We start from the raw sequence: 16,644 nt of genomic DNA, 5'->3' as shown, positions 1-16,644 counted from the left end.
TAATAGAAGAATATACACATGAAAAAAGCCAGGTGATACTGCAAGGTATCAGATAGATTATGTCATGCTTAAGCAAAGATTTAGAAATCAACTCATCGACTGTGAAACTTACCCTGGAGCAGACATTGATAGCGACCATAATTTAGTGATAATGAAATATAGATTGTGGTTTAAAACCGAAGAAAAGGTGTCAGATGAATCGGTAGAATTTAGAGAAGTTTGAGGAAGAGGAGGTAAAGAAGATTTTTGAGGACATCACAAGAGGTCTGAGTAAAAAAATAAGGTAGAAAATGTAGAAGAAGAATGGGAGAATGTTAAAAAGGAAATTCTTAAATCAGCAGAAGCGAACTTAGGCAGAACAAAGAGAACTGGTAGAAAACCTTGAATTTCAGACGATATATTGCAGCTGATGGATGAACGTAGAAAATATAAGAATGCTAGTGATGAAGAAAGTAAAAGGAACTATCAACAATTAAGAAATACTATAAACAGGAAGTGCGAACTAGCGAAAGAAGAGTGGATTAAAGAAAATTGTTCAGAAGTGGAAAGAGAAATGAACATTGGTAAAATAGACGGAGCATACAGAAAAGTTAAGGAAAATTTTGTGGTACATAAATTAAAATCTAATAATGTGTTAAACAAAGATGGTACACCGATTTATAATACAAAAGGCAAAGTTGATAGGTGGGTGGAATATATTAAAGCGTTATATAGAGGAAATGAATTAGAAAATGGTTTATAGAGGAAGAAGAGGATGAAAGGGGAGAAACAATACTGAGATCTGAATTTAAGAGAGCATTACAAGATTGAAATAGCAGAAAGGCTCCTGGAATCGACGGAATACCTGTAGAATTACTGCGCAGTGCAGTTGAGGAAGCAATTGGTAGGTTATACAAACTGGTGTGTAATATTTATGAAAAAGGGGAAGTTCCATCAGACTTCACAAAGAGTGTTAAATCATGATATCAAAGAAAGCAGGAGCAGATAAATGTGAAGAATACAGAACAACTAGCTTAACTAGCCATGCATAAAAAATCTTAACTAGAATTCTGTACAGAAGAATTGAGAGGAGAGTGGAAAAAGTGTTTGGTGAAGACCAGTTTGGTGTCAGGAAAAGTATAGGGACAAGGGAAGCAATTTTAGGCCTCAGATTAATAGTAGAAGAAAGATTAAAGAAAAACAAACCAACATACTTGGCGTTTATAGACCTAGAAAAGGCATTGGATAACGTAGACTGGAATAAAATTTTCAGCATTTAAAAAATATTAGGGTTCAAATACAGAGATAGAAGAATGACTGCTAACATTTACAGGAACCAAACAGCAACCAGTAATAATTGAAGAACATAAGAAAGAAGCCATAATAAGAAAGAGATTCTGACAAGGATGTTCCCTATCCCCGTTACTTTTTAATCTTTACATAGAACTAGCAGTTAACGAAGTTAAAGAACAATTTAGATCCGGACTAACAGTACAAGGTGAAACGATAAAGATGCTACGATTTGCTGATGATATAGTAATTGTAGCTGAGAGTAAAAGGGATTTAGAAGGAACAATGAACAGCATGGATGAACTACCGCATGAAAATAAACAAGAACAAAACTAAAGTAATGAAATGTAGAAATAATGAAGATGGACCACTCAATGTAAAAATAGGAAAAGAAGAGATTATGGAGGTAGAAGAATTTTGTTATTTGGGAAGTAGAATTACTTAACATGGACGAAGCAGGAGCAATATAAAATACCGAATAGCATAGGCGAAACGAGCCTTCATCCAGAAATATAATTTGTTTACATCAAAAATTAATTTAAACATCAAGAAAAGATTTTTGAAAATATATGTTTGGAGTATAGCTTTATATGGAAGTGAAACTTGGACAATCAGAATACCTGAGAAGAAAATATTAGAAGCTTTTGAAATGTGGTGCTGTAGAAGAATGTTAAAAATCAGATGGGTGGATAAAATGACATATGAAAAGGTGTTGCAGCAAATCGATGAAGAAAGAAGCATTTGGAAAAATATAGTTAAAAGAAGTGACAGACTTAAAGCCCACATTTTAAGGCATCCTGGAATAGTCGCTTTAATATTGGAGGGACAGGTAGAAGGGAAAAATTGTACAGGCAGGCAATGTTTGGAATATGTAAAACAAATTGTTAGGGATGTAGGATGTAGAGGGTATACCGAAATGAAACAACTGGCACTAGATAGGGAATCTTGGAGAGCTGCATCAAACCAGTCAAATGACTGAAGACAAAAAAAACTGTCAGTAACTGCTTCCTTTTAGGTTTCCAAGCAATCCTTCTCACTGCCAACAATCTTCTACGAACTGTCATATCAGAAACATTACTCCCACTGGCTCTCAAGTCCCTATTAAGGTCAACAGCTGACAAGCATGGATTAATTTTGCTTTTTCTTAATTAGTAATCAATCCTGTGTAGGCGTGGTTTCCTTTTTCTGTCCACATTTTCCTTTTTCTTTGGAGACAGAACCTGTTTCCCTAAACCTTTTTATGGTTTCATTTACAGTACCAAGCCCCAACACTACACTCACTTGCAATCTGTCTTTGAGTTATTTGTTTGTGTTGGGGACAAAGCAACAATTTTTTATTGCTTTTGTGGGGTTATATCTATTGTATTAACTAGAAACGAATAACAAACGTATAACAGAAACTCACAAGGTCACCGAAAACTAATTGTCAATGAATTATAAAAGCACATAAATCACTAATTCTATTTGTATATGAACTAACAAAATAACCTGAAACACAAAACAACAAGCAATTACCACAGAATGAAAATTCACTACAACTGAACAAAAATTCTCTTTGTTTAGATTAATTTGTTCGCTACTATTATTTATCATTAAATGTTTTATCTAGTGTGAAAAACATGTTTTATATTTTTGAAAAGTAATGTATAAGCTAATCGTATTAACTTGAAGTTTTCTATATTGGATAGTTTTCTGTTTAGTAAAATTCTTCATTAACTTATTATAGATGTGTGATTTATGTCACATTGATGCAAAGTAGAAACTCAGTTTATTTGGTGAATAAAAAATGTTATATAGAATTTTAGAACAAAGAAAGTGAAGTAATAATACTTAAAAATTGGCTTTTATTAAATATAATACTCATGTAGTAAAAAAATCTGAAAATGTTCTGTTACTTGCTGTTTTTTTTTCCATTCAGTAAATTATGCTTTGTAATAATTGACCTATGTAATACATACATTTTTTCTTTGAAAACATGAAGTGTTTTAAAAAGTTCCTGAATTTACTGTTTATATACAGAGATTGAGTGCAATGGTGACTTAGATGGCAACACTATGCAGCCATAACTTAGATGAGCAAATGTTTTTGTGTGGTATCAGGCTATAAACAATAGTTATTAGTATTTGTCACTTATGTTATTAGTATTACTTTGTTATGTTCCTATTTTGCAATCAACTAATTCACCATGTTAGTTCAAAGCATATAAAGGGCTTTTCTGATTAAAAACTGAGATGCTTCTATTCTGATGTAGAGGTCACCAATTATGATTCACTTTTTGAACAGCTTGGTTTCTTTTTTATAATCCAACATTTTCTAAAAGATTGCACTTCTGTCTTTTCACTAACGTAGGATGAATTAAGCTGAAATGTTCAGCTTAATTTGCTGAAATTCAGCTGAAATGTTCAGTTTGTTTCCAGAATTATTCTGATGTGATTTCGTGATATAAACCAATTTAAATATTGAAATCTAAATTTTATTGTATGTTTCAATGTTAAATAAGTCACTTTATTGTTTTTTTTATGAGTTTTCAATTAGTGGTTGATAGATATCCTGAATGAGAGTCATGATATATTGACTCATGGCCACTTTTAAACCATATAAACTACTTAAAAGACTGGATTTAGTTGAAATAACAACCATAAGTTCATTGCTTTATTTGATGCATCTTAAAAAAATTTAACTCCTTTGACATAAAGTTTAATGTCAGTAAAGTAGGACTCTCTGAAAAGTTGCAAAATGCATACACCAGTACTGCTTAAACTGTCAAATTTATGACTCATGTTTCACCTACCACAGCCAAGACTCACAGGCAGGATTATGGCTATATAACCCTACAAATGCACTCTTGCTATTTAATCTGTTTATCCACAATACAACAAGTTTAGGAACTGTTTGAACTGACATGTCTCCATTGATAAATATGTATTGATATACTGAATTCACTTTAAGAACTATCCTGTTGTAAACAAACTGTATGACATTGTAACAGTCTCGAAAGTTATGTGTACAATTAAGTAAATAATGTAAGAATGATTCATTTATTATTTGATGTTTTCATTTGGCACCAACTGAATCAAGTTATTTATGAATTAATTACATGGCAGCTATATTTATGAAGTTATATCACTGTTGACAAACACATGATAGATGATAAAGTATTATAAATACTGGTGAGAACTAACAAATTGAATCACCTGCTACATTACTGCTCTATCACGATTGCACATATTGCAGTAAAATCTCACTACTGCAAACAGCAGCTAGGATTGTTTGTACGCCGATCACAATATATTGCATCCCGTAACTTATTTTTACTATTAATTTAAATATTATGAAAAACCAAGAACATATCTTATAAAGTTACAAAAAATAGATAATAATGATGTGTTATGAGTTTTTGATGGATCAATTATCATCAGAAGCATAAATAAATATATTTTCTGTTAATTGAAATAAATATAATAAAACATGTAGCTTTAACAAGTAATTTTAGTAGTTAGAACATTTATAAAACTTTAATTAGAGTTAAATTTAAAATAAATTTACAACATAAGTATAACACTAAACTTAATAGCTTAATTAAAAATACAGAACATAAATAATAAATCTTTCCAATATACAATAAAATAATTATTAATAAGTTAATATTTAAAGAAAATACCTTAAAATAGTATTATAAATACCACATAAACTACTTAAAAGACTGGATATAGTTGAAATAATAACTACCATAAGCTCGTTGCTTTATTTGATGCATCTCACTAAAAATTTAACTCCTTTGACATAAAGTTTAATGTCAGTAAAGTAGGACCCTTTGAAAAGTTGCAAAATGCATACACCAGTACTGCTTAAACTGTCAAATTTGTGACTCATATTTTGCCTACCACACCCAAGACTCACAGACAGCATTATGACTATATAACCCTATTAATGCTGTCTTTTTTTGACATTTTTATTACTGTAAAAAACAATAATACAGAATTAATCAATATAGATTATCAATGTAATAATAAATCTGAGAATAAAAGTTCATATAAAAGTTAAATCTGTTAACAAAAGACTATGGTAGAAAAATTATGGACATTTTTTACAAGATACAAAGACATGCCTTTGAAGTGTGGTGTACTGTAAAAATGTATCAATTTATTTTTCAAGTCTTTTAAAACAAAATAGAAAATTATTGAAATATATAAAGTTAAATATTGGAATTATTTGACATATATACTAACTTAAATTTAAACAAAGGTAATACTATTAATCATTGATTGATTAAAAAATTATTTTAATTATTACTACTGCTTTCATATTTAATGATAAAGGTATTAATTTACTCCATCCCAGGTAAGGCAGTAAATTGTGTCCCCCTGAGTTCCTTTACACGTGGAATATCTCAAGGAGTAACAGCTTACAATTAATAGAGCTGTGAAGTAGGGTAAAAAGATTGGTTACTGAGTCTTGGTGGGGAATTTATGTCAAGTAAGTGCAATAAGTACCAAGAAATGCTGTATATAACAAGGAAGTCTTATCCGTGGTGGGAAAGGTGAGAGATCACATCTTTTTTTTTTTTTTGTCTTCAGTCATTTGACTGGTTTGATGCAGCTCTCCAAGATTCCCTATCTAGTACCTATCAGTTTTGAGGTGCCATATCTGGCACCTCAAAACTGATTTTGAGGTGTGTGAGGTGTTTGAGGTGAAAAACTGGACTAACTTTGTTAAGGTATGGTAACCCTGACAGAAAGAGTCCTTGATCCTTTATGTTGGTGGTTGTTTATAGTGTTGGGACAGTTCTACATTGGAAAAAGAACCTTGTTTGTTATGAATTTAAAGGAAAAGCCTCAGGTAGAACTGGGAAAACGGTATAAACATAAATGGAACAACATAATTATGGTTATATGGAATATATACTGTAAAAAAGAAGGGTAAACGAAGGTTGAAATGACTGGATGATTTGTTGATGGATTTGAGAGCAGTGTAGGTTACAGCATGGGATGAGAGGGTGAGGGATAGAGAGAAGATAGAGGTAAAAAGGAGGCTAATTGTTGAGGAGGCCATATTGAATTGTAGCATTCAGCTTTAACTTATCTAACTAATGAAAAAGTTTTTCTCTTTTATATTTTTAAGGTTTAATGTAGTTTATAGTTCAGAAATTGTGCCTGCAATCCATATTGTGTGGTTAACATTAATATATATATATATTTTTTTTTTATTAATTTTATAAAGGTATTTTTGTTGTTCTACATTTTATTTTTTTAATGTATATATTTATTATTTATGACAAAAGTGTTTTCAAAGAAAAGTTGTATATTTTTTATAAACTTTTCATTAGTTATGTAGGGGGTTATTTTGTTATTTATAGAGACATAAAGCCATAAAATAGAAAAGAAAGAAAAATATTGTCATTTTTATCCATTTACCTCATTGCAAAAAAGGAGATGCACATTAATTTTGAGCTGTAACCTAATTGTTTGGCGTTTATTGTACATTTATCAAGATTAAAATATTTTATGAGCAATAAAAAATCATTTGAAAATTTTTAAATATGTACAGTAATGTATGGATTAAATAAAAAATCTTTCAAAAGAAGGTGTATGTGGTTTTAATTCTCTTTCATTGTGATCTTATAAGATTACTAAGATATAGCTGAAAACTTAAAAAGGCCACCATTTTACTTTTCAAAGATATTAATGTGTTTAACCAATAGGGAGAATTTGATATGCATCGTTAATGATAATTTTTTAATTATGTTTAATTTTCATGATAATTAAAGCAATTGAATTTTTTCAAAGGATTAAAATTTTTAAAGTATTTTTATTTTAGATTTTTTTCATTATTTAAACAGAAAGTTGTTTGCTTATCTTTTTTTTTCTTTTTTTTATTATTATTCATTTCTTACAGATTGTCTAGATTCTGGAGCTAATCATCTTCCATATTTCTTGGGACTTCAGTTGCTTCACTTCCAGATTTGTATTTGTGTTTTTCTTTTTGTTTTATTTAACATCAGTGATAGCATAATTGACAGTTTCATATTACCATTTCGCTTTTGTTGTATAAATACTTGCAGATTTTGTTTTTAAGAATTTTATTAGCTTTACTTCGGTTGTTATAAATATATGACTGTTATCTTTTTATTATGTATCATTTAATATTTTTGCTTGAAATAAAAGTTGAAAATTAATCTTTATATTCTATATTTATGTATTCTAAATGAATTTCACTCTAATGGTAATTATGAGGGTGGTTCAAATATAAATGAGAATTTTGTTCTCTTCCTTACCATAATAAATCTGTGATGTATTACTTGTTTTATTGTTTGTTTGTTTAATATGTTTTTTAAATGTTATTTATTATGTTTTATGTTATGCTTATTTAAACTTGTAAATATTTCATGTTAAACTTATACTACAAAAAAAAATAAATTGTAGTGGCCTAAGCATTCTCTAACATCATGTCAGTCACTGCTATGATTTTTGAGGTGTATGAAGTAAAGTTGCACAATAAATCATAAAACCTCTTAAACAAAGATTAAGTCTTCTGAAATTTTTAGTTTAAAATGCTATTTCAGAACACCATTTTACTTCTGAGTAACAAGAGCAAACATTCATTGAAAATATAGTTACTCGGCTCTACCAAGAAAAGCAAAAATAGCTTCTTCAAAGTTTAAATTCATGATTGCCATATCTGAAGTTCAAAATGTTTTGTTTTTGAGTTCCTTATCGATATAAAAAATATTTTAAATAAATGTTAAAAATCAATATTCACTATTCAATTGTCCATTGACTGTAGACAGCAAATATTTCTTGACAAAGATTATCAAGCTTCAGTCATGTTTCTTTAAAAGATGCCTATTTTTATATGGCTGGTTTAACATGGCAATTTTCTGTTAACGTGTAGGAAATTTTCTGTCATAACCATCCCTGACCTGACATTTCTATCTTAAACTGACTTGGCTCTGTCTGATTTTCATTTATTTGGGGAGTTCTATGTATTTAAAATACATAAAAAATTCAGTAATGTTGATTGAAATTGAAATTGCAAACAGCTGGTTTGAGAAATGAACCAGTCTGTTTTGAGATTAAAATTAAAAAATATCCGCAGTGATGGAACAAGTGTGTCAGGGGATGTTTTGTCTATCTAATTTTTGCAGGACCTAAACATTTATCCCTTGCTTTTGAATTTTTATAATTAAATGGTGGGCGTTTTTTTTTACTGACAGAAGTAGATTAAGTTTGTGTTTTAAAGTGGATTGAGTTTGGGATTGCTTTCTGATCCTTTTGTAGATATGAGTATAGTAAAATCTAACTGGAGTTATTTTTTGGGAGAATTGTAAAATTTTGCATTCTCCTGGCACAATTTCATTTCATCTGTCCTCTGAAGGCCGTTTGGTTTAGCAGGAACACACCTGGTGCATTTCAGTCAAAGGAGACTCATTTAACAGTATTTGGTAATGAATTTTGATAAGTTGTATGTGACATTTTTACAAATAAATAACTGTTTATTTTTGAACTATCCTCATGTAATATCAAAATATTTAAATATTAATAAGTTTTGTAATTTGTATAGTTAGTAAGACTAGTTTTTTAAGTTTTTAGACATTTAAGTCCCTAATGTCACATATATTTAATAAGAATGTAGCAACCAAAGCTTAATTGTTTTAAGAAATAAGATGTTACTGCACTTGCTTTAAGTACTAATCAGAATTGTTTCGTTATTAAAATTGTGATTTTAGTTACACATATTTTTCAATTCTATAAAATTATTTCTCAAAATAGTTGGTTCAGTTAGAAAATCAAACTTCTTATGTTTTATTTTATTTGACTGATATTCTATATTAAATATGTTACATGTTACCTCTCTGAAACAGTCTAATCGAATATAATACTTTATTTTTCTTCAAACCACACATATAAACTATTAGAACTGATATGAGTTCTTTCCATTTTGAAGGCCTTACCGAGTATCATCTACGTATAAGCTAAATGTTATAACATTATTTGTACATTGTTAATACAAAAATTAACCTATTGTTACATTTTTTTTTAGAAAAGGGATCTCTTAATTATAGTTAAGATTATTGTGAAAAATAAGTTTTATAAAATATTAATAGAAAAACACTGGCTTAATTTCTATATTATTTTGTATTTGATATGCTGTAATTATGTCTAAATGTGATTCATGTTGATGATGTCCATAAAAGCACTTTTAAATTGATGTTCCATTTTCCTTTTGAAGTTTCTATGTGATTTGAAGTTAAAATAATTTTTTTTCTAAATGTGTCTGTCACTATAAATTATTTTTATTTAACTAAAATAAAAATCAAATTAACAATAATAAATAGGAATTTTAGGGATTGAGTTTAAAGTGAGTACAAAATTTTTTGTAGTTGTTAGGGTATATGTATATTTTTTTTAGGATATAGAATTATATAGAAAGTGTGTATTTCATTACTTTTTTAATTTTTGTCTTGTTTACTGTTGTTTTTTTAATCTTTGTAATTAAATACAGATATAGCTGGTTGATCTCTGCATTGCAGAGTTTGGTGGGTATAAATACATAAGATGGCTGGAACAAGTTATCGCCATTACTATAGCCATTTTTATTATAATGCACTCCACTATTTACATGCAGATAGAGGGAGAGAGTTACATATATATTTGAGTATGCTCATAAAAATTATTTTTTTATAACGAAAACTTTTTTATTAATATTTTAGATAATTTTACAAAATTAAATTTACCTGTTGGGGTTTATCAGCTACCATTATTCCACCCCTGAACAGTTGTCTTGTAATGCTCCAAAATCCACACTTGAACCAAAGTTGCTTTTAGTTAAATGTGGCCATTCAGTGGGATTAAGAATGCAATATGAAACTGTACTTTCAAAGTAAGTGTTTTTTCTTTTAATATTTTTGTAATTATCACACCGTTGTTATCTGCAAGAAGTGGTCATTGTGTAACATAAAGTTTTTTTTTTACAGTGATCTTAAGTTTTATAAGTACATGATTACACTTCAATCTTACTTTTTTTAATTGCAATTAACCCTTTACCCAAGTTGTTTTGGTGTAAAAAAATCCCTAGAAATGGGAAAATGTTTTTAAACATATTAACCTATTTAAAGTTATGTATTAAACAGAAATTACCATTATTTCATGCAAATGTATAAATATTTTTACCATTAAGTCTTGGTCGACATTGATAAAATGTCGATCGACACAAAAAAGTATTTAAAATAATATTTGACTGGCTTTTGAATAAATGTGTAAATAGACATACAATTATGCGTACAATCATTTATTTATACAGTGCAAGTGGCTATTTTGAGAAAAAAAAGTGTTTTACTACAATGTGAAACCTTATGACATGCAGAAAAACTCAAAATTATTTTATTACTGGCAGATTTTAGTTTTGAATTATCAAAGAGTGAAAATCAATACACTGTCTAAGTGTTTCGTATTTCCCAAAACAGAAAGCAAAGTTTTTTTTTGGTAAACAAAGCTTTTAGTTTTGCTTTAATAAGATTAAATGTTTCAACTTCTAAAAATGAGTATGTGACTACCAATCAGAAAATAACTACTGCTCCAGTATTTTAGATAGTACCCACCGGTTTGGTCTAGTGGTGAATGCGTCTTTCCAAATCAGCTGATTTGGAAGTCGAGAGTTCCAGTGTTCAAGTCCTAGTAAAAGTCAGATATTTTTACACAGGTTTGAATACAATATCGTTGATACCAGTGTTCTTTGGTGGTTGGGTTTCAATTAACCACTCATCTCAGGAATGGTTGAACTGAGACTGTACAAGACTACACTTCATTTACACTCATACATATCATCATAAAAAAGTATCTAAAAAAGATACCATAGTATCGTAGAAAAAATCTAAAGATACCATAGAGTATCATTTAGATATCATAGTATCTATCTAAAAGAAGTATTTTAGATAGAAACATCACGGAATTAATTTGAGTGTGGTAAACAACTGTTAAGGTGATTTTCATATTAAGATATTTTCAAATGTAATTAGAAGTTATTTTAGTTTCTTGTTTTAATTACTAAATTCTTCAAATACTTCTGTCAGGTTTATAATAAATGGCAATAATATAAACATTTAAATATCAGGTGCAAAAATTGTCTACTTTCATTAATCACAAATTTACCTTTAAAATAAAATCTATTGATTATTAAATTTTTCTTCTTGACCAAAAACTGTGTCTCATCAGTTGGCTAGAGGATTTAAACAGTTACAGTCATTTTATTTTGTAGTTAACAGTACATTAGAGAATGATATACTATGTCTGATAGCTTTTTATTCTTAAACGTAATTCAGCCATGCAAGAAAGATTAGCCCATCCATTGCAGTTACGTTGATTGAGAATTATTTGCTAGACTATGAATTATTATCAGGAGCTTTTTCTATTAACAATCTTCACACAAGAAAGTTTTAATTCAACGTCTAAACTCTTGTTTCCCTATAAACAGGCACATTTTTCCGTAAAGTGGGTTTTTTTATAGATAGTTAATGATAAAGAGTACAAAAAGATAAGCAAAATAATAACTCATCAAAAATTAACTTCATTTGTAAACAAATAAAAAAATAATATTTCTTCAAAGAAAATCTATGAATATAGCACATTTTACAATTTTTAAATGACACTCACTGTTAATATCATATTGTATCTCTGTGAGGAGTCTTTGAATCAGAGTATGAATAAGTACATTTGGGCATTGGTACTCATGTATTTATTGAATCTACACTGAACAAAAGAGGTGTTGTAAATCCAGGTACCATCACATTTCAAGGTGCTAATGAGAATAACAAAAACTTTGCTTTCTCTTAAGTTCTATGACAAAACAATCATCAGAAAACTACACAATTGATGTTCAGTTTTACCAAATGTTTCCTGCACTTATTCAGAATGAAGTAGTGATTTCAATATAATGAGCCATATGAGTAGATCTTGTTCTTCCTTCATATAATTATTTATTTATTCATACATTTTGTCTATATATAAGGTGTATACATTGAATTTTTTTTAAGAAAATGGCTAAAAAATATTTTGAGCTATGTAAAAAAATCCAAATGGTTTTTTCATCAAGGATAAAAAGGAACAATCAAAATATGTTGTGAAATTGTTAAAAACAACTAAAATATTAAAATCATATAGCTTTATAGAAAACACTTAGGAAACTCTTTAACCTATTGCATGCCAATGCAGTAACTGAGTATTTAGACAGCAGCTGGACCTTGTTCATGGTCAAGTTGCCTGCCGTTGCAGAGCTGTAACGCTGGTGTACAAACAAAGTAAATGATTTTTTTTTATATAAACTTTTTTTTTGTATTTGTTTGTTTACTTTTTAAAAATTTTTGTACCTATAATATTTAAATCTACATTTAATAAAACAAAACAAAATTGTTCTAGAACTTTTTTGTAATTTATTGCCATATACACACATTTTATATAATTTAGTTAAATTTTATAAAAATGTTTGTTAAAATAACTGATAAACATTGAGTTAGTAAGTAAAACAAAATAAAACAATAATGAATATAATTATAACGATAGGTACAATATGATCAAATTTTTAAATTTATACTTACAAATACATAAATAAAAAGTTATATAACAGGGAATAATATTGAAAAAGATTTTCACAGTGCACATAGAGCAGGCTTATTTGGACACTTGAGGACAGTAATAAATAATTAAAATTTGTTTCCTGTTCTGTGAACAATATTGACATCTCCTATGTGAAATTTCTTCCTTTCCATTTCTTTTTTCAACTTTCTTCATTTTATGATCTGCTATTAGATTCTTTAGAATCGGAACTTTTGATGTTCAGGAATCTTTGGTAAAGTTGTTATAATAGCCATTCTAAAATCATGAAAATTAAGGTTTCGTCCAATGGTATATCTGCGGTGAAGGTAAAATGAATTTAGTAACATTATTTGAAATATATGTAAGGCTAATTTTTTATATTACTAAATTTTTCATTTACACAAGTAATACATTATTTGGTCTTGAAAGTCTAGCCCACCCTTGTAATTATTATATTCTTTCACTGCAAGCAGTTTTACCTCAGTTAGTTGGTACTTCGACCAAAATGAATTTGTGTTCAAAAGAGTTCATTATAATATCTTGTTTTCCCACCATTTTCCAACACAGATTTTTGCAGTTGAATATTTGTAATTGATTTGTCCTTTACATAATTATGATTCAGTTACAGTTTTTGGAAGGCCAGTTCTATTCATTCGTAATGTACCTGTACAATACGTACCTAATTGCAGTAGATTTTCTGCCAAACATACACTGTTATAATAGTGATCTAAATAAAGGGAATGTCCATTATTTAATTTCTCTTCCATTAAATTTATTACAACTTTATGTGAATGATATTTTCCTACTAAAGCAATATCATTTACACCAGCATACACAAAATGTTTATGTACCATTCTAGCACTTTCTGACAGCAAATATAATTTCACTCCATGTTTGTGGTGCATATTTTTAAATATTGTCTAAAAATAAGATGACCACGCCAAAGCATTATGCTTTCATTGAAACACAATTATTTTTCTGTGTTGCTTTTCATTGTGTTGTTTAAATGGTCAATGACAGGTTTAATTTTATATAACCTGTCTTAAACATTGCCATCATTATATGAAAAATGGAGGCATAGTAACAATAAATAAAACCAGTTTCTACTCATCGACTTACTAATGTTACTGAAAAGTGGTGACTGTTTCCAATAATCACTGAGTCTATCAATTTTAATATTCCCCAATATGAAAAATAATGAATAGTATTGCATTCATACACAGAATGTGATATATCGCTTTCTAATTCCAAAGAAGCCGAATAATTGTCCAGATCATCATCACTCTCCACTAAACCTTGCAGGATTTGTGATATTTCTTCATCTGAAACTCAGTCAGTAGGAGAGCATGTGCTTGAGGGACCAAGACGCTGATCTATTATAACAATGTTTTACACAAAAAATTTGGTAAATATTAAAACGTATTCGTGAAAACACTATATGGAAAATGAAGAAACATATAAAACTTAATCATTTATAAAAAAAAAAGAAAAACTATTATATAAAAACAGGCACAATAGAAGCAGATTGTAAGTGAAAAACATTCCAGAATGACATGGACAAAATGGAGTCTGATTTAGAAACCAGTATAATAAACACACTCTATAAACTATAACGATTGGCCATTAGTAAAGTGGAATATATGTGAATAGTGCTTCTCTCTAGACAGACGATAGAAAAAACATCTGTCTGATATATTGGGATCGATATGCTGGTTGCTAATGTAAACAGATAAATGTATCGGAGCCATATTCGCATACAACGGGTTAATATTAAAAACATTGTACAAACACTTTTTATTTATATATTTAGACTTTTTTTTGTAGTATAATTATAATGTTATTTGTTACTTCTAAATCATGTCATATAGATAGAATTCAAATCACTATCAATAAACTTGTAGTGTCACTCAGCAGTTAGTAATTTTTTCAATTTAAGACTATCAACATCTGTACCTGTGCAATAATCTGTACATTGTTATGCATAACATCTTCTCCAGGCAAGAATATACAAATGTGAATTTCATCACAATCATCAGATGTTAATACAATGAAAAAAGTGTTAAGAATTTACATTGAAACTCAATTGACTCTTCTGTTAGAAGAGTGTGGCCACTTCATGAAAGAATAGAGACTGTGTACTTGTCTATATGACTTTACCTTTAGAGTGTTGTGAAGCAGCTGAACTCTCCTAAAAATATATGGCCAAAATTTCTACCGCTTTTAATAATTAAATCACAAATTTTTTCTATCCCTTTATTAATTATAAAAATTTAAAAACGACATATTACCATGTTAAATATTACATATTACCAAGACAAGAAACAGTGGAAAAAATGACAATCCATTGATAACCAAATAACTTTTTTTTAAGTAGCTGTCATATTGAAAACAAACATTGGAATTTTTAAAGATAAGTAAACAACAGGTAAAACTCTTTTATTAAAGTTCATAGCACCAGTTTTTGTTATTTTGTAACAAAGTTATTGAATGTTGAAATTGCTTTGCCAGGAAAAAGAAGATTGGGAAAATGGAACATTTTGGTGTAATTTTTCATAATTCCTACAGATTTTAAAGTTGTTTCTTTTCTCATGCATACAATGAAAAAATAACTGAATTGTTAATGTGTTTTTACATTGCACAAATCTCTTTCTTTTATTATTTGCAAATTATGAAAAGGTAAATGAATTTTCAGTAAATGATGAAATACTAGAAAATGAAGGGAATTTTTTTATTCAGTTTTCCCTTTTTGTGACAGCTATAACATGCAGCCATAAAAGGTCGTTTATAGACATAACAAAATATTTCTTTAATAGTTTTAACTGCCAACAATGCAATATGACTGTTTTAAATAAATGCAGATGCAAAATTTCACTTTCTGTTCATGTTTACATAGCTCAGAATGTATTTTGGACTGCTTATTTGGATAATGAATGATTTTAATATTCAGTATAAGATTTTAAATTATATATATAAAAATATGTGTGTGTATTTGTGTATATATCTATATATGTATATGCATATCAAGAATATAATGTTCACTATGGGCTTAGTTAGATAAATTTTGTTTGTACTTTTCTTTTAATGTCATCCATTATCACAACTTATTGTATGAATATTTAAAATTATATAATTGTTAGAATTTTTTTTTGTGCCATTACTTTTTATAATTATTATTATTTACTAGTATAGGAAGCATCATGAAGTTTTCTTTGTTGTTTTATTATTTTTATTAAAGCATTATAACATTTATTTACTTCTTTAATTTATTTACTTATTTTTAATGTCTAATCCTGATAATATGAATCCATATCTCTCCTACCTTCCTTTGTAGGTCAGCATTGCACAGCCATTATACAGAGTGATTCATGAAGAATGTAACAAATTTTCAGGACACTGCGTGTGAAAATAAAGAAGAAAGTTCATATAAACATAGGTTCAGAAACGCTTCATTAGTGTGTCAGTTGGCAAAATATTTCACTCTTTTTTTTGCACCTTTGATAAAATTAGCCCAGACTGTAATTCATGAGACCCAAATTAAAGTATAAATTTAGTGGTTTTATAAGAAATCTAACCTGAAAAATTGAAAAAAGTAGATCTAAGAACTGTATTTTTAGTCGTTTTTGAGAAATCTGGGGTAAAAGACAAAAGATTGGGGTCAAAAACATAGTTTTCATTTTTGGTGTAAAATAAGATTGTTAAACGGGTAATAAAGACAATATTTTTCCACAAAACTTGTAGAGATTTTTATTCTTAGTAATATGGTATGAATAAAATCCACAGAAACTAA

At 28.5% G+C, this 16,644-nt stretch overlaps 1 protein-coding gene across 3 annotated transcripts in view; it reads left to right on the top strand.

The window, feature by feature from the left end:
• Positions 1-16,644, top strand: part of Rilpl (Rab interacting lysosomal protein like) — a 67,107-nt gene that overhangs the window by 38,403 nt on the left and 12,060 nt on the right. The window contains exon 8 of one of the 3 annotated variants that reach the window (XR_012756083.1): positions 7,165-7,187. The exons of 1 other annotated variant lie outside the window; for it this stretch is intronic. Coding sequence is in view for 1 of the 2 variants with exons in the window: in XM_075362810.1 (XP_075218925.1) it covers positions 7,165-7,186 (22 nt within the window). In the remaining variant the exon portion in view is untranslated. Of the gene's footprint in view, positions 1-7,164; positions 7,558-16,644 lie in introns of those variants that run through there. One more of the 3 variants, XM_075362810.1, reaches the window with a different exon arrangement.

The sequence above is a fragment of the Lycorma delicatula genome, chromosome 4 (assembly GCF_047948215.1).
Source record: "Lycorma delicatula isolate Av1 chromosome 4, ASM4794821v1, whole genome shotgun sequence".
NCBI classification, from domain to species: domain Eukaryota; kingdom Metazoa; phylum Arthropoda; class Insecta; order Hemiptera; family Fulgoridae; genus Lycorma; species Lycorma delicatula.
This window is presented reverse-complemented; position numbering and strand designations above follow the sequence as displayed.